This window comes from Mauremys mutica, chromosome 18, assembly GCF_020497125.1.
Source record: "Mauremys mutica isolate MM-2020 ecotype Southern chromosome 18, ASM2049712v1, whole genome shotgun sequence".
Lineage (NCBI taxonomy): Eukaryota > Metazoa > Chordata > Testudines > Geoemydidae > Mauremys > Mauremys mutica.
In genome coordinates this window covers 15,573,522-15,595,993 of record NC_059089.1, presented here as the reverse complement: position 1 = coordinate 15,595,993, position 22,472 = coordinate 15,573,522, and the positions used below count along the sequence as shown (strand labels likewise).

At 46.1% G+C, this 22,472-nt stretch overlaps 1 protein-coding gene and 1 long non-coding RNA gene across 13 annotated transcripts in view; both read right to left on the bottom strand.

The window, feature by feature from the left end:
- LOC123352512 (collagen alpha-1(XXVII) chain B-like) overlaps positions 1-10,655 on the bottom strand; it is a 287,024-nt gene extending 276,369 nt beyond the window's left edge. For 2 of the 12 annotated variants that reach the window (XM_044992738.1, XM_044992752.1), the window contains exon 1: positions 45-138. In XM_044992738.1, the coding sequence (XP_044848673.1) occupies positions 45-77 (33 nt within the window). In that variant the 5' untranslated portion in view covers positions 78-138. Of the gene's footprint in view, positions 1-44; positions 139-166; positions 282-2,438; positions 2,458-10,600 lie in introns of those variants that run through there. The other 10 variants (XM_044992737.1, XM_044992739.1, XM_044992754.1 and 7 more) reach the window with 9 other exon arrangements.
- A 5,068-nt stretch (positions 10,656-15,723) lies between these two features.
- LOC123352422 lies at positions 15,724-21,844 on the bottom strand. Its single transcript, XR_006574172.1, has 3 exons — positions 21,805-21,844; positions 18,674-18,720; positions 15,724-15,897 (listed from the first exon to the last, which is right to left on the bottom strand). It is a non-coding gene; the product is annotated as an uncharacterized LOC123352422 (long non-coding RNA).
- Between the last annotated feature and the right edge of the window lie 628 nt (positions 21,845-22,472).

Below are 22,472 nucleotides of genomic sequence, written 5' to 3'. Positions count from 1 at the left end.
AAAAAAAAAAAAAAAAAAAGTAAAATTGGAAAGTTGTAGCCCACCCAATTGTTGAGAAGCAGTAAATAAAACAACATTCAGCTCCTCTGCGTACGTATCTTATTTTCATGTCATTTCAGCAAGGTAACCAACAATTACCCTCTGAAAAGGAAACAGTGCAACTTACCACAGCACAAACTCAAAGGAGACGCACTCACACAAAGCCAAAGTACTTTTCCCTCTTCCTTGTTAACAGGTTATGGGAGCCTGAGGTAACCAGTTACCAAAGGCAGCTGTTGCCGTGACAACCAGGGCTATTGTGACTCCCCCCAGCTATGCAAATGAACTGGAGGGAGGCAGGGTAGGCTGAGTGGTTAATGATCTCTGTGGTCATAATTGTACAGCTTGGGGGCAGCAAGGGTGCACTGTGTTGGGGAGAACAAACAGGGGCACCATTTTGGGGGGCAGCTTCCGTATAGGAGCTCTGCTCACAGTGCATGTCCCAGCCGCAGGCAGAGCTCTTAAGGGCAGGGCAGCCTGGGTGTGGAAAGCGAGTTCATCAGAGGAGAGGTGCCCATCTCAGCCTGTGCCCCTGGGGCAGGGAGTCAGTATTTGGTTTCCAAACGGAGGCGGGGTGATTAAGATAAGAAAGGGCTGGTAATTAAATTAAGGATCTGGAAGTGAAGACAGAACCACAGGGCACTCTGAAGAAATACAGCCAAGCCCTCTGAGGCTAGGTCTACACTGCGGGTGAGGGAGTCGACCTAAGATACACAACTTCAGCTACACTATTCGCGTAGCTGAAGTTGCGTATCTTAGGTCAATTTACCTGGCCGTGAGGACCACAGCGAGTCGACCGCTGCCGCTCCCCCGTCGATTCCGTTTCCGCCTCTCACACGCGGTGGAGTTCCGGAGTCAATGGCAGAGCAATCGGGGGATCGATTTTATCGCGTCTACACTAGACGCAATAAAATTGATCATTACCCGCCGATCCGGTGGGTGGCGTAGACATACCCTTAGTCAAGGTTACATTCAGTAAAGAGGGAAGATGTGAGGAGTGTAGTTTGAAAAAAAAGGGGTCAAAACCAGGTAAAGGGATACCAGTGTTATAGAGAAGTTCCCACTCTACCTGTGGTACTTATATGACGCCATCACCATAGTATTTGAGCACCTCACAATGTCTAACTTATTTCTCCTCACAGCCCCTTGGTGAGGTAGAGCAGGGCTGTTATCCCTATTGTATAGATGGGGCACTGAGGCACGCACAGACTAAAGACCAAATTTTCAAAGGTATTTAGACACCTAGTGGGATTTTCAAAAGCACCTAGAAGGTTAGGTTCTTTGTAAACCCCACTAGATGCCTAGCTACATCTTTGGGTGCCTAAAAACCTTTGAAACTCTGTCCCTAAGGCACTGGCCTGAGGCCATACAGTAAGTCCCTGAGGGTGGGAGAGGAGTAGAACCCAGGTTCCTGAGGGCTAGCTCCCTATCCACTGAACCAGCCTCTCTGCTGCACGCTGCAAGAAAAGGACTTTGCTAGATGGGAGCAAAACCAAGAAGGCCCATCCAGTTCCCTAAGACTCCAGCAAATGGTCCGAGGCAATTGGGAAGAATGTTATAGTTGAAAGCATGAAAAGCAGCACAGAGGTCAGGAAGGATGAGGACAGAGAGAGCGAGAGTTAGATGAGAGGAGATCACTTAACCCCCCAACGAGTGGCAGGTTCTGCCCCACACTGGGCTGTAAAGCAATGGCTGCTGTTAAATTTTATATTTTAACTGAAAACCATTTTGTTTTGTCATTTTTTGTCTGGAGTTTGAGAAAAGCAAGGAATGAGAAAGTGTTGTATGAGTATCAGATGAGTTTATGCCTCAACTTCTTAGTGTTTGTTGTATTCAGACCAATTCCAGAACAAAGGACAGAAATTACATCCATAGACTCCATGAAGTCAACAATTATTGTCATGATTTGTATTATCATGTCCCTATGCTTGGTTTGCCAGAAGCTGGGAATGGGGATGGGAGGCTTAAGAGCCTTCTGGAAAGTAACTAGTCTTTAAAACAGAAGTGAAACCAGTGTTACCAACTCTCATGATTTTGTCATGAATCTCATATTTATTTCATCATCTGGACCCATGGAAAAGCAGCCCGTGAGGAATTCCACCATGATTTCAACAATTTCCATCCCACCATCAACCTCAGCCTGGACCAGTCCACACAAGAGATCCACTTCCTGGACACTACAGTGCTAATAAGCAATGGTCACATAAACACCACTCTATCCCGGAAACCTACTGACCGCTATACTTACCTACATGCCTCCAGCTTTCATCCAGACCACATCACACGATCCACTGTCTACAGCCAAGCTCTAAGATACAACCGTATTTGCTTCAATCCCTCAGACAGAGACTAACACCTACAAGATCTCTATCAAGCGTTCTTAAAACTACCATACCCACCTGCTGAAGAGAAGAAACAGATTGACAGAGCCAGAAGAATATCCAAAAGTCACCTACTCCAGGACAGCCCAACAAAGAAAGTAGCTGCATCACCTTCAGCCCCCAACTAAAACCTCACCAGCGCATCACAAAGGATCTACAACCTATCCTGACAGATGATCCCTCACTCTCAGATCCTGGGAGACAGGCCAGTCCTCACTTACAGACAGACCCCCAACCTGAAGCAAATACTCACCAGCAACCACACATCACACAACAAAAACACCAACCCAGGAACTTATCCTTGCAACAAAGCCCGTTGCCAACTCTGTCCACATATCTATTCAAGAGACACCATTATAGGACCTAATCACAACAGCCACACCCAGGGCCAGCTCTACTGTTTTTGCTGCCCCAAGCAGCACGCCAAATTGCCGCCATGGACGGCAGGGGCAGTCCATGTGCTGTTAGGGCGGAACGCACGTTTTCACGGCAGCAGCAATTCGGCAGCAGCTTCTGTCTTCAGCCAGAAGACAGAAGCTACGCTGCCGCGGACAGCTGAACATAGAAGCTGCCGCTGCAGAAATGTGCGTGCCGCCCTAAAGGCACACGGATTGCCCCCGCCGTCTGCAGCGGCAATTCGGCATGCTGCTTGGAGGCAAAAACACACCGACTGCACTGCCGCCCCTTGCAGATTGCTGCCCCAAGCACCTGCTTGGGGTGCTGGTGCCTGGAGCCGGCCCTGGCCACACCATTAGAGGCTCGTTCAACTGCATATCTACCAATGTGATATATGCCATCGTGTGCCAGCAATGCCTCTCTGCCATGTACGTTGGCCAAACCAGACAGTCTCTACACAAAAGAATAAATGGACACAAATCAGACAAGAATTATAACATTCAAAAACCAGTCGGAGAACACTTCAACCTCCCTGGTCACTCAATTACAGACCTAAAAGTCGCAATTCCAACAAAAAACCTTCAAAACCAGACTCCAATGAGAAACTGCGGAATTGGAATCAATTTGCAAACTGGACATCATTAAGTTAGGCTTGAATAAAGACTAGGAGTGGATGGGTCATTACACAAAGTAAGAACTATTTCCCCACGCTAATTTCCCCCCTACTGTTACTCACACCTTCTTGTCAACTGTTGGAAATGGGCCATCCTGATTATCATTACAAAAGTTTTTTTCCCCTCCTGCTGATAATAGCCCACCTTAATTGATTAGTCTCCTTATAGTTGGTATGGCAACACTCATTTTTTCCGTGTGTGTGTGTGTGTGTGTGTGTGTGTGTGTGTATCTTCGTACTGTATTTTCCACTGCATGCATCCGATGAAGTGGGTTTTAGCCCACGAAAGCTTATGCTCAAATAAACTTGTTAGTCTCTCAGGTGCCACAAGTACTCCTGTTCTTTTTGATGATATTTATTGTTTTCCTTAAAGCCCCAGCTCCTGGAGTCAAGTGGATATATGATGATTTCAGCCTTCATTCTTAAAGAAAAAGTAAGTTTCTAGCCCTTGTGGCTGCGGAGAAAGCTTGAAAATGGGACTCCAGTGCACCCTAAAGGCTCAAAAAGCAGAAGGCAAATAAACACCAAATCTATTACTTTTACATAATCATGATTTTAAAGCCAATCTCATGATTTTTGAACATTTGGGCTTGGTAATACTGTGAAAGTGACTTGAAAGAGTAAGTCAGTATCTAGTCTATTATTTGTAGTATGGTAACACCCTTAGAGCCCCAGGCGGGTGCAGTATAAACTCATGGGACCTTGCTCTAGTAGGATGTTTTCAAAAGTCAAATGGTCCATTCCAAGCTTGGTGAACTGCAAAAAGTAAGTAGCCTAAATGATAGAAAGGAATCTAGATTTTTCTACAATTGTTTCAATTGCTGTATTCAAAAGTAAGAATATGCTTTCAAATTTTAAGCCTAACCAGTGTCCCTTAAGTGACATGATACAAGATGTCAGAAAATGTTAGTATTAGAGCTGAGTATTTGAGATTTAATATATTTAATTTATATAAAGTCAGCTAATTTCTAAGTTATTGTCTGCAAAACAATTAGAGTTTTCAGTTGCATAAGCAGCCCCTGGAATCATGGATAAAGTTGCCCCCTCCAAATCTGAAATGGTGCCCCTGGGAACAAAGGCTTCTCGATTTTCTTCATTTTTCTAAGAAAAACCAACAACAAACATACACAAAACAACACCGGAGATCATTCCACACATAAATTCGTGGCTGAACTTTAGTTCAAATTCCCCATGACATGTTTACAAAAAAAAGGGTTAAGGAAAAAGGGTGAGAGGCTAACGTCCAGACCCTGGAAAACAGAATTCTGATGCAACCTTAACTATGGTCTCATTACTGTGAGACCATAATGGGATTGCATGGCCATTTAGGAATATAACAGCTGTTCCACACTTAAACCTGGCTGGAAACTGGAATTCTTGTTTCCATAGAACAAAATTCCAACATTTAAAAAAGAATTTAATTCCTAAAAAGCACAAAAATTGAAATTTCAAAGTTTCCCATAGGATAAGAATTCCAAAATATTTCCAAGAATCTCAGGTTGAGCAAAGCCCTGGCAGCACAGCATGCAGGGAGCTAGGTCTCTGGAAGCACCCCCACCCCCCCCAGCCGCGTGCCAGGCTGCCATGGATTTGGGGACCCTGAAAGCCTTGGGATCCCTGGCTCCAGGGTAGTCTGTTAGGAACTAGGTGGGCGAGCTGGCAGGAAGACAGGCAGGTGTCCATCGGAATTTAATCAAAAGCGACACTTTTAGAACATTTCAGTTTTGACAAATCTGCATTTCCTGATGGACGTGGCCAAAGGAGACATCTCTCCTACCCCAGAAGCCACCTTAAGAGCATGAATCAAGCAAGGGGGACTCTGAGCAGGCCAAGGCATTAAGTGTGTTAGCTTCCCTCTCCGAACATAAGGATGTGGCCATTAGTGGTGCTGCTGGGAGGTGTGTGCGGGGTCACTATTCTTAGAGGAACACCGCATAGGGCATGCTTGCAGAATGGATCAATTTCATAGCAATAGTTGCATCTGCTGTGGGACAGGTGCTGTTTATATTGCTCTCTGAGATACGGTCATGTCCATAAGTAACTTTTTGAGGGGAATGAGTCTGATGTCTTTGATTTCTCTTCCTTTGTTTAGTATCTGTCACAGCAAATAATAGCAATCATTTTGCTGGTTGCATGGCACACAATGCAAGTCTGCCATTAATAGTCCAAATTTATGATGCTCTAATGTCCTCTCTCTGAATACAGCAACATCTGACATAAGTTTGTTGAGTGTCAGCAAGCAATTTCTATTGACAAAACCACACACAGTTAGCACTGCCACAATGTGCAACTGTGACAGACATTCACAAAACATCTCCCCACAGCACATCTGATTCACACACCACCAGCACACACTACCCTGATGAGCCATGCTTGTCAAAGGGAATTCTGCACATGATTTCCATACATCATCTTTCTCCAACACTCCTACTATCAGCTGTGCATGCACAAAGTTAGTATCACTGCCTCACACTGCCCCCTTGTGAACCATCTCTCATTCCAGATGCATTATACATTCTGCAGCATTTTGAGTAAAGCTGATTGAAAAAAATATTTTTTTCGAAATATCTCTTAGAAAGTAAGATATTTATTAATTCCCTATGAAATGGTTTTCATTTAAAAACAAAAAACAAACAATCCCAACAGGATTTCAGTTAAGCTTTTGATTAAAATAAAAAGCCGTTTTCAAAAACTGAGAATTTGTAACCCAGAATAGAACTAAAAACCAAGGAAGTAAACATTTTTCAGGTTATCAAGAATGGAAAATTGAACCACAATTTTCTGTGAATGTTTTCAGTTTGGTAAAATAAAAATTAACTTTTTTTTTTTTTTTTAAAATAAGCTCTAAGTTTGAGTCTCCAAGAAGCAGTATCCTTCTCCTAACTCAAACCTTCCACACTTAGTCAAGCCACACTACTGCCAGCATAGTGTGGACCCCGCGGTAAATAGATCTAACCTACATCGATTTGAGTTATGCTATTCATGCATCTCAAATTGCATAGCTTAGATCGACTTTTCCCTTTAGCGAAGACAAGGCCTGAGTCTTCATCCTTACTTTCCTCCCTTCCCTTATTTCTGTTTCCAGTACCTCATCTATTCTCTTTGTAGTGACTGGATTCGGGGACTGGACTTTTTACTTGCATATATGGCTCTTTTTTACATTCTTCCTAAAATAGTGGTTTTCAACCTGGGGTCTGCAGACAATGTCTAAGATTTCCAAAGGGATCCGTACTTCCATTCGACATTTTTAGAGAATCCGCAAGTGACAAAAGGTTGAAAACCACCACTTTAGAAGTTGCCAGCCTAGGAGAGCAAAATGCACAGGAATCCTACCGCTATCATCATGGAGCTGGGTTGTGAATCCCACATTTAATCCTTGTACTCCAGCCCTCTGCATACATGCCACCACTATATAATCGTAGAAATGCAGGGCTGGAAGGGACCTTGTGAAGTCATCAAGTCCAGCCCGCTGCGCTGAGGCAGGACCAAGTAAATCCAGACCAGTGGTTCTCAACCTAGGGTATGCATACCCCAGGGGTTACATCAACTCATCTAGATATTTACCCAGTTTTACAACAGGCTATACAAAAAGCACTAGCTAAGTCAGTACAAACTAAAATTTCATAACAAGGGACTTGTTTATATTGTTCTATATACACCATACACTGAAAGGTAAGTACAATATTTATATTCCAATTGATTTATTTTATAATTATATGGTACAATTTTTCAGTAATAGCGTGCTGTGACACTTTTGTATTTTTATGTCTGATTTTGTAAGCAAGTAGTTTTTAAGTGAGGTAAAACTTGGGGGTACGCAAGACAAACCAGACTCCTGAAAGGGGTACAGTCATCTGGAAAGGTTGAGAGCAACTGACGGGTGTTTGTCCAACCTTTTCTTTCCCTATTTAAAAATATACCTAGCTTATCTAAATATTCTTTAACCCATTCTTTCCCTATATTTATAGATTGCAAGATCTAGTCTGAACACCTGTATAAAACAGGCCATAGAACATCCCCAAAATAATTCTTGTGCAGATCTTTTTGAAAAAAAAAAAACCATCCAGTTTTGATTGAAAAGTTGGACCAGTAGTCTCCTGGAAGTAATTTATAATATACAGGTTTCCATGCATTTCTCCAAGATCTTCTCTAAAGGATCATTCTTTAGGATACCAGGCACTAAAGGGGTCTCTAATCTAGCAAAGAAAGGCATGAGAACCATAGTCTGGAAGGTAAAGCCAAACAAATTCGAAGTTAGAAATAAGCCATTAAAAACATTAATGAGGATCATCACTGGAGTATTTCATTCGAGATCGATTCCTGTCTGGAAGGTATATTTTAGTTAATCAAGAATTCTCTGGCCTGTGTTACCTGGAGCTCAGACTAGACTATCTGATTATCTCTTCTAGCCTTAAAACAAAAGTCCATAAAGATCACTTTTAGGACTGGAGTTTCAACAGAACAGCAAAGATGCTGGGAAACCTGAAGCTCCCATTGATTTCACTGGAATTTGCGAGAGCTCAGTACTTCTGAGAAAAAAAAAAAAAGAGTCAAGCCATAAGTTGAGCATAATCAGAACTCATCGTATAAAGAAAAGATGGTAATGCTACAGCAATCTGCTGCCATCTAGGGTGTGAAGTGAGGGGGAAAACATTTTAAAACTTCAGACATATAGAAAATAAGAATACTCTGCTACCATCTACTGTGCAAGGCGGTGAAAGCATGCTTGAAATAAATAGTTTTACAACAGATGTGTGACCGAGATGTGCGACTGGACAATGCCAGACAAGTTTAGATGGTCAAAGGAGAACCGTGGCAGCTCATTAAAAAGAGAAGATTAGCTTATGTGTGGTTCAGATATGTGGGATTCTCCCTTATTAATAAAGGTGCTTTCCCTTCCCCAAGTGTTATTAAAATACCTGGTGCTGGCTGCTTTGTATCACAGGGGCTAGGTGAGCCAATCACTTGAGTTATGCATGTAACATACTGTAGCAAGGTGTTGTAATGGAAGTTACTATTAAAAAAAAAAAGACTGTGCTAGTGATGCCTGTGTAAGATCATACCTGTTCTATGTGCGGTATCAAGACAGGTCAGCGGCTGAACTGGGGGAGGAGTTAATACTCTTCCATGCTTTGCCCATGTGAGTCACCAAAATCAGATACTGCTCACTGTAGGTCGTGCAGATGTTCACACTCTGATAGTGCTCTCGAAGTTCCCCTTGGCGGGGCGCTTGGCTATGCCTGTGGGCTCTGCTGGGCTCCTGTGCTCTGGCTCTTCCTTGACAGTGGAGGCAGAGGGGGAGTGGCAGTAACTATCTGAGATGACAATGATCGTTCCTCTTCTTTCTTACTTGAGGAATGACATAGTTAACAGTGTTGACATTTAAAGTCACCATTGCTGGGTGTGAGTAAACACCTCACTTGTATGAGCGAGGCAGTTTATCCTTCTCATTTATTGCTGCAGGTTCTCCTGCACAGACGTCTTTGCATTGACAACACCATGAACCGAGTGTAGCGTTTTCCCTCTTCCCATACTAACTGAAGACTTTCATTAAAAAAGCTGACATGCTGGAGAACAAGATAGCCTTGTGAGAGAGGAGCCAGAACACTGAACGACTGTGAACCAGCCCAATCCAAGCCCTTGGAGAGTTAAGGGCCATAGCTACTTAACACTAAGGTTTATCTGCACAAGGAATGTTGCTGTTTAACGCCATGTGTGGACACACTTATTCCAGAATAAAAGTAACCACATGTGGAATTAATCAGGAACAGTTATTGCACTTTAAATTTACACAGTACCTTCATCCACCTTGGATTTTGAGTGTAGACAGGATGGCAAGGAGCTTATCTTCAGTAGCAGGCTCTAAGCCAGGATCACCCAGATGGTAACAGGGCTGGACAGCAAGCGGGGGGAAGGGGGGGATTTCAGCAGTGCAGGCTGGCCCCAAGTGGGTCTGGGGGGGAGGGATCAGCAGCACAGGCTGGGGGGTGAGTGGCACAGGCTGGCCCCAAGTGAGCCTGGGGGAGTCAGCAGTATGGGCCGCCCCAAGTGGGTGGGCAGCTCAAGACAGCCCTGCCTGGGCATGTGGGGTGAGCAGCTCAGGCTGGGGATGGGAGTCAGCCGTGTGGATTGAGGAGCACAGGCAAGTGGCTTAGGCCAGCCCCGTGCGAGCCAGGGGGTGAGCAGTGCTGGCTGACCCCATGTGGGCTGGGGGGGGGGAGGGGCAATCAGCTTGGGCCAGCCCTGCATTGGGGGTAGGGGGAGGTTCAGGCCAGCAGCCAATGCCAGCCCTGTGCAGGGGGGCTTCGGGCTAGCCCCAGGTGGTGTCTCATTTTCCCTTTTGGGAAATATGGTCACCCTACTTACCCTCCAACCTACAGGAGAAACGCTACCTGCTTTTCTGCTACTACCCCCTCCCCCCAATCCTTAGGCAGGTCTCTTTAGAGCCCAGGCTACAAATTCTGCCAAGTTACAGTGCATTTTACACGGTGGACCCGCATCCCCAAGAAACTGGGAACATGCAACACCAGTGTCACAGGGGATGAGAGCCAGCATTCAGACCCCTATTTCCACAACAGGAACACTAGACAGCATAATCCCAACAACATTTCCCTCAGGAGTCGGGGTGTGTGTGTGTGTGGGGGGGTCACTATTCCAGACCATTTCTACTCCATTATTTGACATAAGTTGGTATTACACTTGCACATACAACCTGAAGAGAAGTGGAACAATAACCCACCTCCTCCAAAGAGCTCAGGAATTTTACAGCTAACCTAGCAAGCACAGCTTTGGAGCAGCACACACTGTGTTTTTCCTTCTTTCATCTAGGCCTTGGGTTGTGTGGGGAGGGATTTAAATATAATGTTGTTCTTGATTATTAAGCATAGGAGCTAGACCTGCCTCCCTTTCAACGCAGCTGTGGTAATTTACCTCCAATCATTGCACCCCACACCCGTAGCTTTGCTTATTCCCGTTGAGAGACTGGGTGGCAAAGCTACTGCCCCCATCCATGTTGTTGCTAGCAGGCCTGCCCTCTTTAATTCCCACCATGTTCCCTGATTTGTTTCCCCCATCTCTTTCCCAGCCTCTTCTGGACAAATTTAATTCTCACCGGCAGGTTTCCTTTGATGCAGGCTGTGGTGGCTTTGATCCTGTCTTTGCTTCCTTTGGTCTCTCAGCACGTGCCTCCTAAAAGGTCACCTTGTCATTCCATTGATCACAGACACCACCTGTTCACAGTTCTGCCCATTCTCTCAGCTCCTTTTTTCTCTCAGGTGTTTCCTGTTACATGAACTGCAAGTGCCTCGGGCATTCTGATTCCTTGCAGCACATATTGTACACATATTAAACGCAGCTAAAGCATCAGAGTTTTCTAGGCTCAGGCTATGTTCTGTGAGTGGTCTAACAATAATTTATAGGTAATTAACAATGATTTGCACTTTCATGATGCTTCCCTTCCAGACCATTTTATAAGCATTAAAGAACTAAACCTCACAGTCCCCAGAAGGAGCTAATATAAGTACTTCAATAAATCTGTAGTCACCTAGGGCTTCACAGTTGTCTCTCTGCTGTGACACCAGTGATTGAATTTGGGTACTTTGGCTCCAAAAGCCACATCTACAGGGGACTCTCCATTAGGCTGTTTGCAGAGGGCTTATACATGTGGACAGTTCTGATCCCATCCAGTAGAGGGCAGTGATACAAAAACACCCACCCCCCTCCCCCACCAGCCAGTATTTCACACTGGCATACTTTTTTTTTTTTTACAGATTGGTAAATTGAGGCTCAAAAAGGGTAAGTGACTTTCCCATGGATACACATCAAGTCAGTAGCAAAGTCAGTGACAGGCCCTCATAAGCCCTGCGTCCCCATCCCCCACCAGACAAACCTGCCTTTCACAAACTATTAAAGGATTAGCCTTAAAAACTCATTTTCTTGTGGGGCGGGGAACAGACTCCTCTGTCTCTGGCTGTGCTCTCCAGCAGTGAGTATGGCATCTTCCATACAAATGACAGTGCCTCTTCACTGCTGAACGCCGTGCCCCTCAGAAAAAGTAATTACCGGTACTTTGTCAGAAGAGAGTGCACCATGAGAGAGCTATTGGAAAAATAAACTTCTCGTTACTCTTCCCCGGGGTTAAAACGTATCCATAGTTCCACTTTGATAACATCAGAAACACTCACAAGTAGAAAATGATAATAAACTTTACAATAGTTACAGAACCGGAGGCACCGATTCCTGTGTGGAATGTAATTGCTGTCAGGCATGCTTCATTGCCCCCCCCACCCGCATTTTTCTTGTCTTTTCTTTTTAAATCAACAAAGCTTTATTGGCAAGGTTGATCACAATACGCACCAGGCAGTTGGAGTCAATAGACACTGTGTGGGTGTCTCTGTAGGTGACATTCTTCCCTCTACGTCTGTACTGAGCCAATGTCCCCAGTGTGGTGCTAGAAAGCCCTGAGCTGCTGGAGACAGCCGGAGTGTCACTTACACTGGTGTAAACCAGGAGTGACTCCGCTGAAGTCCATGGAGTTATGGTTGTGTTGTAAACCAGTGCAAGTGAGACAATCTAACCCGACCATTTTTTCAGATGAAGTCCTGACCATTCATGGTTATTAAAAACTCCTTTGTGCTTTTCTGGATGGCAGGAAGCAACCTATAATAACCCACCATGACACGTACACTCAGTGTTGTTCTAGCCAAATAGACGCATGAAGCACCAGGGATTATCATTCTGTTAGCCCATCGGGGAGTTAGATGCCTGTCGTTTTGGAGCCAAGGGCCCAGGAGTCATTAAGCATATGCTGTTGGCTTGCAGAATATGTGCATGTACAGAGCTGAGGAAGGTTTCACTTTTCTGCAGACCCGTGGCTGAAAGCAAAGTAGCCAGCCTTCTCAAGAAGGAATAACCACCTGCCTTTTTATGCATGTGAATCCATGTGTATGACTTGTAGGAATTTCACCCTATTTATTGGTGGGGCTTGTGGTACTTCATTGCTTCTGCTGAACAGGACAGTCGGGTTCATCCATGGAGTGCCTAGCCCCATCCTACTCCATCTGCTGCTACCTTCCTGTACCTCCTGAATAGCCAGGAGGAGCAGACAAACTCCATTCAGCAGCCAGAAGGAAGGGGAAGTGAGCAGGTGACGGTTTAAAGGCACTTTTCCTCTTCCCACCATCCCCCTGCACCCACCAAGGCTTCAGCTCCTGGGCTGTGTCTCTGGAGCACGCAGCACAGAATCTAGGGCATAGAATCAAAACTGAATTACCAGCCAGTGGGATTTTTTGTCATCAATGTTTCTAACCAGGTGACTGGCTTGAAAGGTAATCGCTGGGACAGGCTACAGACCAGCAGCATCCAGCTGGAGGCCGAACTGGCTGATATCCAATGAAAGCGCAGGAAGAGAGGCCCAAGTATGAAGCCCCGCTTAAAATCAAAGAGACCCAGCAGTCTGAGGTCATGTCTACAGGAGGTGCCTGACTGAGGCAGATGAAGGCTAAGTTTCCCAGTGCACAATACACGGACTGCAGTATTTTTTGTAAACATCACCAGAAAATATTGATTTGCAAATATTGATGTTGGAGTGGAGAGAGCTGCTATTCTTCCCTAACGCCCCTCCTACATCACAGAGAAGGGAGAAGCAGTGGTGCAAGTAGGGAGGTACAGTACGGTATGGTATGCCACACCGGTAAGCTATTTATAGCCAGTACAGTGTACCGGAAAGACACAGGAGGAGCAGAATTTGGGGGTGCCGGGCAGCCCCACACCGGCAGCTCCTCCAGCGCAGCTGTACCAGCCCCAGCCCTTCCATGCAGCTGCATGCCTGCGTCTCTTGTCCAGAGTCTGTACAGCAGCCCCAGCGGAGGACAGGGCTGGGGGCAGTACGGTGGTCCCACGTTCTGCTCCTCCTTTAGTTGGTGCGGTGTACCGGTAAGAAATGAATTCTACTTGCACCACTGGGGAGAGGAGATGTGGGACATTTAGAGACAGCAGATTGCATAGAAGATGCATTCAGATTTCTTTCCTTGCTTTAATTTTTATGCACACATTTAGCCTCTTTGGACCCCAGTAGATTTAGTTTCCTAGTCTAGCAAGATGGTCAGAGGTTCTTGGTGGAAAGTGACAGACTGGTAAGAAGCTGTGCTGACATCTTTTGACAGGTCTTTCCCCCTAAATACATCACAACCAAACTCCTGCCTTTCAGTAAATGATGCAGGTGGCAAACTGCCAGTGTTCACCATCCGGACTGGATAAATTTTTAATCAGCACCTTAGGGCAGTCGATTTCAACTCTCCAGATCCCTTGGGTCTTCTGAGTACGTGCATTCTCCATCATTTGCTGTCTTTAAGCCAAGACTTGTTATCTTTCTGAAAGATATGCTCCAGCTCAAACAGAAGTCATGGGCTGGAGGCGGGAATTACTGGGCGAGGTTCTTTGGCCTGTGTTATGCATGAGGTCAGATTAGATGATCTAATAGTCCCTTCTGACTGTAACATTTATGAATCTCTAAGATGGATCTCTCACTGGAGCAGACTCTCAGGAGTTTGCAGGTAATCCCTGCCTCCAATCCACCCGGAGATCAAGGAAACAGCTTCCATTGAGTCACTATGTTGCTTCTCATCATCACCTTTATTTTTTAGAAGAACCAGGATATACCATTAAAGAACCCTTCCAAGGTGGGCATTGTTTCTGAAGTCAGACACAGTGGAGACCCAAGGGTCTGCAGCAATGCCTTATCTACATCCTTCCCCTTCTCTTCTGTCTGCTGAGCTCATCCCTCCTCCAGGGTCGGGTGTCCTGTACATCAAGCTGAGGGAATGCTGTTGGCACAAGAGAAGCACAACTCAACACATTGTGCCAAACAATAGGCTGTTTTGTTTTTCCACGAGGGTCACTGTAACCCCTGTTTATTTTGGAATGTGACCAACGACTGCATTAGTTAGATTCTTATCCCCAGATATTTCTCCTCACAGCTGAATGAGTCTAGGTGTGTTAGGAATGTAGCGCAGACCCAAAGGAAAATTACTCAGAACTTTCAAGTCCTGTTCATATATACGCTTTGCCTCAGAGATGGGCTCAAATAGGAACCCTGGCTCCAAACTGTTCCAAACCTTGGGAAAACTCAGAGCTGGAGCTGAGCATCACCACTCATGTCCATCCTTACTTTGTATGTGGTGAGGCAATTACCCACTGTGGTGTTGTGGACAGGAATTCAAACAGGGGTGAAAGTAAATTAAAGGACTTACTGGTACACAGGTCGGCCGGGGTCCTGGGCAAGGTGTGGGGGCAGCTCTGGGCCCCCGGTAAGGGCAGGGCCTCGAGTGGAAGGGGTGGGGCCTCAGGTGGAAGGGGCAAGGCTGGGGCCAGACTCCCCCAGCCAGCCCTTCAGCACTGCCTGGCCTGCGCCATCAGGGGCTCCAACAGTGATTTAAATCACCGCTGGAGCCCTGGGGCTCCCGGCCACCACCGCTGCTACCAGGCTTCAGAGCAGCTGCCACTTTTGGCCCCATCTGTGGCCCTGACGGTATGGTCGGCTGTGTACCAGCGGCCACTTTCCTACCAGTACGCCATACCAGACTGGACCAGCTTACTTTCACCTCTGGATTCAGAGGCCCTGGGTTCTTTTCCCAGCTCCACCACTGGCCTGCTGAGTGACCCTGAGAAAGTCACATCCCCTCTGTGCCTCGGTTTCACCATTTGTACAATGAGAATAATGACAGTGTCCTCGTCAAGGGGTATATGTTAACCAAAAGGTTAACACAGGCACTGCCAGTCAGCAGTGGTCAGCAGTGTGTGAGTTAACCCGTTGGGTACTGGGTCAGCATGGGGTGTGTATACCCCATGACAGACTTCCTTTGTAAAGTGCACTGAGATCCACTGATGAAAAGTGAGAGCTAGATATGATGCTGATGCTGTTAGGAACACACCTGTTGAGCCTCCTCTCTGCCCTCAGCTGAAAAATACACGAACCCATATTCAGTGCAGTGAATTGGTTACTGAAATAGATTGCTACGTTTGTTTGCTATGTTTGTTTATTCAGCATTCCCCATGGATTTCAATGGCATCTCCACGCACTGACTGAGGTCAGGATACAGTCTTAATTTCTTGTGGTAGCCTTTAAAAAGCAACCACAGCAGAGTTTTAGGCCATGACAAATATGCACCCTCAGGCCGTGAAAAGCTCACAAATGATACAAACTTCGAACCATTCCAGCTTTAAAAAGTCCCGGGAACTTGAACTCCAGCTCCCTTGACATGCCATTAATGCAATCACCGCTATGATTTCCACCCCAACTCCCTATTTTCTCTTTCTGTTTGTTTGCCGAGCTTGCTGTGTGTCCTTTCTGAATTACAAACATCAAAACAGGCTGCTGCTATCCATCTGCTGCCTCTGCCACGCCACATGCTAGGGTGTAATTAAGAAACAATATTACTGAAAAATAACTTCTCTTTCCTGCTTGCTTTTTGTCCCCCTCCTTCCCATCCCTCTCTTCTCTTGCCCTTGCACCCCGTGGTGTTCAGGCTGATTGCTGAGGAGACATTGCTTGGGGTAACCTTAACTGCTTGTTCACAGGGTTGTTAATTTAGGCTCTAAACTCCTCCTGTGCATTCTCCCCCTTTGCAGCTCTCGCTCCTCAAGCGTCTCTGCTCCTCAATACATTTGATTCTTCTAACCAAGGCCTTGTTTACACTTAAGAGTTTGTCTTCATAGCTATATCAGCAGCTGCTAGCCACAGTGCAACCCACTCTCAGGGTAGACGTAGCCTATACGCCAGTATTATAACTGCATCTTCCACTGGCTTTTGCTGGAATAGCTGTGTCGGTCACACCCCTAACCAACATAGCTAGGCCAGCAGACCAAGCCTAAGAATTCACTTCTATTAAGTGTCTTTGATTATTAGAATTATTGAGGCAGTGTGGCCTAGTGGCTGATTGGCTTGTTGGCCTGGGACTCATAGGAGACCCGGGATCTAACCCCATTGCCACTGACTTCGGTAAATCACTTCCTTTCTCTGTTTTCCCTCCCATCCTCTGTACGTCTTGTCTCTTTAGACTGAAAGCCCTTTGGGGTAGGGGCTGGCTCTTGCTATTGTATGGACAGTCCCTTGTGCAATAGGACAGGGATTCTCAACCTTTTTCTTTCTGAGCCTCCCCTCCCCCCCAACATGCTATAAAAACTCCATGGCCCACCTGTGCCACAACAACTAGTTTTCTGCATATAAAAGCCAGGACTGGCACGAGGGGGTAGCATGCCACAGGGGTCCCCAGGAAGCTATGTTGCTCAGGCTTCGGCTTCAGTCCCAGGTGGCAGGGCTCAGGGCCCCAGGCTTCAGCCCCATGAGGTGGGACTTCAGCTTTCTAGCCTGGGCCCCAGCGAGTCTAACACTGGCCCAGCTTGGCAGACCCCCATAAACCTGCTTGCAGCCCCACAAGAGTCCCCGGCCCCTGGTTGAGAACCACTGCAATAGGACACCGATCACAACTCAGGCCCCTAAGTGCTGCTGTAATACAGATAATTATTATTCTTTTTAGATTGGGAAGATGATACAGAAAGATCCTAAGCATCAGGGACCAACTGTCCTGTCCATCAAACACTGTCCATGGAAGGGTTCCTCTACCTCTGGATACTAGCCCCCTTTCAACACAGAATGGGGGCTCAGTTGTCTTTGCTGCGCCATCATCTCCCACCCTGGATCTTTGGAGACTCCTCGGCAGGTTCAGGGATCTGGGTGCAGGGACAGGATTGGCCAGTGAGATGGGTATGCGACAAGCATTGTCTTGCTCCCTCCCAGCCCTTCAGGGAATCAATCCCTTCTGGCGTGTTGTGTGGACAAGGAGTAGGGAGAGATGAAGAGGGCTGGGAGGCTCAGCTTTTTCCACGTGGATACCTGTGCCCAATTCCTAAACACTACAGTAAATCTCACCGCCCAGTAGATGCCCCAGAATAAGGCCCCTGGGATTTGACCCAATGACACTACTGTTCAAACTAATGGGAAAACATGAACTAAAATGGTAGGAAAGAGGTAGTAAAACAAGGCCTGGTATTTGCCTCATCAGAAGTCTGTTTATGCTTTGTACACACATAACTACACTGCATGCACAGAGAGGATCCTTAACCTATGCTGGGGAACTACAGAAAGAGTGCAGCAGCCATGTACAGACTGAGTGTGAGGTCAAGACCAAAGCACCATTGATTGCCAGAGGGAGGAATAACAACCTTCCTGTACAAATTCTACCGCTGTTACTTCAGACACCTCACTGTTGCAGTCTGCATACCGGGGCCCTGGTTTACTACTGTGCATTCACTCAAAGATACAACTCCTTAAAGTAATATTCCCCTCGCAGATCCCACAGAGTGTTTGGACACTGCTATATTCCACTCTGCCTCCATGCTTGGAACTCCCACTGAGACAGATGTGATAACAATGGGAGCTCCATGCACGGAGGGAGAGCAGGAGAGCAGAGAGGAATTTGCACAGAGTTTCTTTTCAAAAATGTTTCTTGGGAGCTCTAGTGTTTGCGGAATGTGCCCTTTCCACATACGGGGGTTGGGAGCTGCACTTGGAAGACCCCGGAGGTCTCTGGTTTGGCCCAATGAGACAGGCTGAATTAATTTCATGGCTCTGTTCAGTTCACTCAGTGTATGCAGCTCAGTTTTGTGCCATCTGCAAAATTTCACACCCTGTTGCACATTCCTCCCTCTAGGTCATTTATTTCCAGTGTGACCATGACTGGAGCCGATGCCAATCCCTGTTGCTCTCTGCTCGTTGCCTTCTTCCAACCTGCTCTCTGTCCGTTTACAGCTGTATTCTGACAGTGGTTGCTAAGTCCCTGTTTTCACTGTCCGCACAGCTAGGATTTTGTTTAGAAGCCATATCTTCTATTACAATTTAAGGTGCACAGTAGGGGACTCACCACTAAAACACACACACACAAATCCCTCTGGCCTTTGCTATGTTAAATAAGTGGGAAGAAAAACTGAATGGGGGTATGGGGTGAGAGACAAAGACAAGATGAGCAGTGTGGGGAGGAGAGTGAAAAGTGGTGGCTGATGGGATCGGAAGAGAAAAAGGGAACAAAGGAGGAAAAAGTAAATGCTTTCCATATTTGGGAGGCAGTGTGGCCCTGTGGAGAGGACACTGGACCAGGAGACATGTTCTGTTCCCAGCTCTGCTGCTGACCTGCTGGTTGACCTCAGATTCCCCTATCTGTGCCTCAGTTTCCCCATCTGTAAAATGGGAACAATGATACTCAGCTCCTTATTAAAATTCTTTAACATCTACAGGTGAAAGCAGAGACATAAGAGTTAAATATTATTATTAATTCATCTCGCTCCAGAAAATGCTAAGCTGTCATTTCAGCAGCAGTTCAAAGGCCCAACCACTTTCAGCCTGCTGTGTAGTGGAAAAACTACACCAAGAACACTTCAAATCGAATGGAAATGGAAATGGCTCTTGGGGCACAAACTGTTATAGACTCAGGGTGCTACTGAAGCCAATTTGCAACAAGTGAGGATCCGGTCCATATTTCTAAGACATCTGTCACCATGGCATCTCAGAGCTGAGGGGGAGCAGGAAGAGGGAGAAGGAGTCTAAAGAGTTTAGGCTACGTTAAAAAGGAAAAGTCAAGGCTTGGAAAAAGTAAAACACAACAAATATACTGTAAACGTTTATACTGCCCCCCCCCTATTATTTTTCTCTTGTACTTTTCCTTGGAACTATTTTTCATGGCATCAGGATGTGGGACCTCCTCCAATGCCCACTGCAGTTGATGAAAAGACTCCCATGGATTCTGATGGGCATTGGACTGAACCCCTGCAGCATTAAATCATGTGCATTTCAGCTTCTTGGAGAAGACACATTTTAATGAGATATTTTTCAGCTGAGTCAGAGCCTAACTCTGAGTGCATCCTATAAAGTTCTGGGTCCCCTCATTTCCTATTGAGGTCAGTGGGTGCATAGGTGCTGGAACTAGGGGTGTTGGGTTTGCTGCCGCACCCCCTGGCTTAAAGTGGTTTCCATCATATATAGGGTTTACAGTTTGGTTCAGTGGCTCTCAGCATCCCCACTATAAAAATTGTTCCAGCACCCGTGAGTGGGTGATTGGAAGCCGCATGTTACGAGCTGCAGAATGGAAGCCATTTGCAGTGCATGACAACTTCATTGAATATAAACAATGTTACATTTTTTTATATGTCAGTGCCTGGTGCTTTATTAGCTGTCTACATATATACAGACACATCTCTCATAACACTCAGCACCTGGCAGGTTAAGCCTTCAGAAAGTATAGTCTGCGCAAAAGAGAACAGAAAAAGTGTAAAAGATTTATGACTGAGATTCAGTTAGATCCCCTCCAATCAGTGTTGTTTCCATGCTGTATTTATCTACATTTGTGAACTGGTGACTGCTCTGAAAGGTAATTTACAGGAAACCAAGTTTAAATATAGCTGTGATCTTGGATGAGTTGCAGGTCAGCATCATCCAACTGGAAGCTGAGCTGGCTGCTATCCAAAAGAAAGTGCGGAGACGGAGGCCTGAATATGAAGCCCTGCTTAAAATCAAAGAGACACAGCAGGCTGAAATGACTGCCTAGAGATGAATTGAAGTGGATGAATTGTTAAGAAGCAGATTAATAGCAATAATAAATAACAAACCGTAAGTTTCATTGCCACATCTTACATGGATTTCAGTCCATTCTTAATATGCATAATAAGTATTTGTTTCCAGATGTAAAGTGGTGTTTTCCCAACCATTGTGGCTACCTCACAATGCTTTCACCAGATTTCTATCTTACGTACTTACATGGCACCCACTCTTGGTGCATCTGAACATCGTGCAGCCCTTAACGTATTATCCCCACAACACTCCCATGAGGTAGAGCAGTGCTATTCTTTCCAATACTGAGGGGGAACTGAGATACAGGCTAAGGGCCAGATCCTCAAAGGTATCGAATGCCCATTGTTTTCATGGGGAGTTAGGGATCTAAATATCTTTGAGGATCAGAACATAAGAACAGCCACACTGGGTCAGACCAAAGGTCCATCTAGCCCAGTATCCTGTCTTCTGACAGTGGCCAATGCCAGGTGCCCCAGAGGGAATGAACAGAATAGGGAATCATCAAGTGATCCATTCCCTGTCACCCATTCCCAGCTTCTGGCAAACAAAGGCTAGGGACACCATTCCTGCCCATCAGGCAAAGTAACTTGGCCAGCGTCACACAGGAAGTCTGTGGCAGAGCAGGGAACCAAACCCCAGTCTCTCAAATGCCAAGTTAGTATCCTAACCACGGGATCATCTTTCCTTTGAGATCACACTCTGTTCCCATCTGATAACTGTTTGGTGGCCTGGGTGAAAGGTCTTGGTGGCCTCAGTCTCATTCCTACCATAGTGTCCACATCATAAAACGTCACTGCAGTTATATGAGCAGCCTCGCCAGATACACCAATGACTTCACCAGGATAAAGGCAAGCTTTTGACTGAGGCTGTGCTAGGTCCAACACTCCACATATATTATCATCATCATCATCATCATGTATATCAGAGTAATGCCTGGAAGCCCTAACTGAGATCAGGACCCCGTTGTGCTGCCCCATATGGCCTAGGCACTTGTACAAACCGTTCCTGCCTTGAGGACAATCTACACAGTAAAGACAGACACCAGAGGGTACGTGTACACTGCAATGTAAGGCTGGGATTGAAATCAGGCTCAAGCCTAACCCCCTTTCCCTCTACACAGAAATCGTGCTAAACCAGGGCTCAGACCCAGGAACCCATGGGCAGGGCGGGTCTGAGCCTGAGTCAAGCTGAAGCCCAAGGTTCAAGCCCTATTGCCTGAAGTGTAGATACAGTCCCACCGGACTCGTGTTCAAGGCGTCTGCCAAAAGCATCCCACAATCCCATGAGCTGACTTTCTTTGTCCTTTAGACTAGTGGTTTTCAACCTTTTCTTCATTTGCAGACCCCTAAAAGATTTCAAATGGAGGTGCAGACCCCTTTGGAAATCTTAGACATAGTCCACAGATCACAGGTTGAAAAACCACTGCTTTAGACAGTCACATTTGGTGAACAGTCACATTTTCCCACACTGTACCAGGAACAAAGGGCTAGAGTGGTCACATTTTGGCAAGGCACTAGGAAGTCTGCGATGTGGATGGCTGGACTCAGGCCCTCATAATGCAGTGTAGACACTGGAGCCTCAGCTTACAACAAGTCCAACTTGGGGTTGCAAATGAGTGTGGAGGCTTAGGTAACAAACCCAGGGCCTGCTAACTCATGTCCTACTAATCCTAGGTTTGCATTGCAGTGTAGACATACCCTAAGGCACTTGGAGGTGAAGTGCTGGGGTCACAGAGCAGATCAGTGGCAGAGTCAGAAATAGAACCTAGCTTTTCTGACTCCCAGGCTTGTGCTGAGGTCACAGAGCAGATCATTGGCAGAGTCAGAAATAGAACCTAGATTTTCTGACTCCCAGGCTAGTAACCTACCCACTAGACCACACTGTCTCTTAGTACAGCTTCATGATGTTTCAGATCAGTCAATGACTGGTTTGAAAATCCCTGCGGAGGGGAGCAGACTCCCAGCACATCCTCTAGCCCCAGAAGGAGAGCAATAAGGAGGGACAGTAAATGCATTACATACTTGTGAACAGTAGAGGGCACTTACAGTACATCCACCCATGGCAGCGAGTCACAGACAGGCTTATGGGGTTTGCACTATGGCACTAAAAATGACAGTGTAGACATTCCTGCATGGGCTCTGAAACCCTGCGAGGCACATGGGTCTCGGAGCATAAGCACCAGCCAGAGCAGGAATGTCTGCATTGCTATTCAGCAAGTCTGAGTCTGTCTGTAGACTTGGGCTCTGAGACTTGCTGCTGTGCTGGTTGTTGCTGTTGCTGGGTTTTTTTGTTTTTGTTTTTTGCAGTGTAGGCATAGCCTCAGGGAAAAGTCAGGAGAAGGAGGTGGAAGCTTGGGCATTTATGT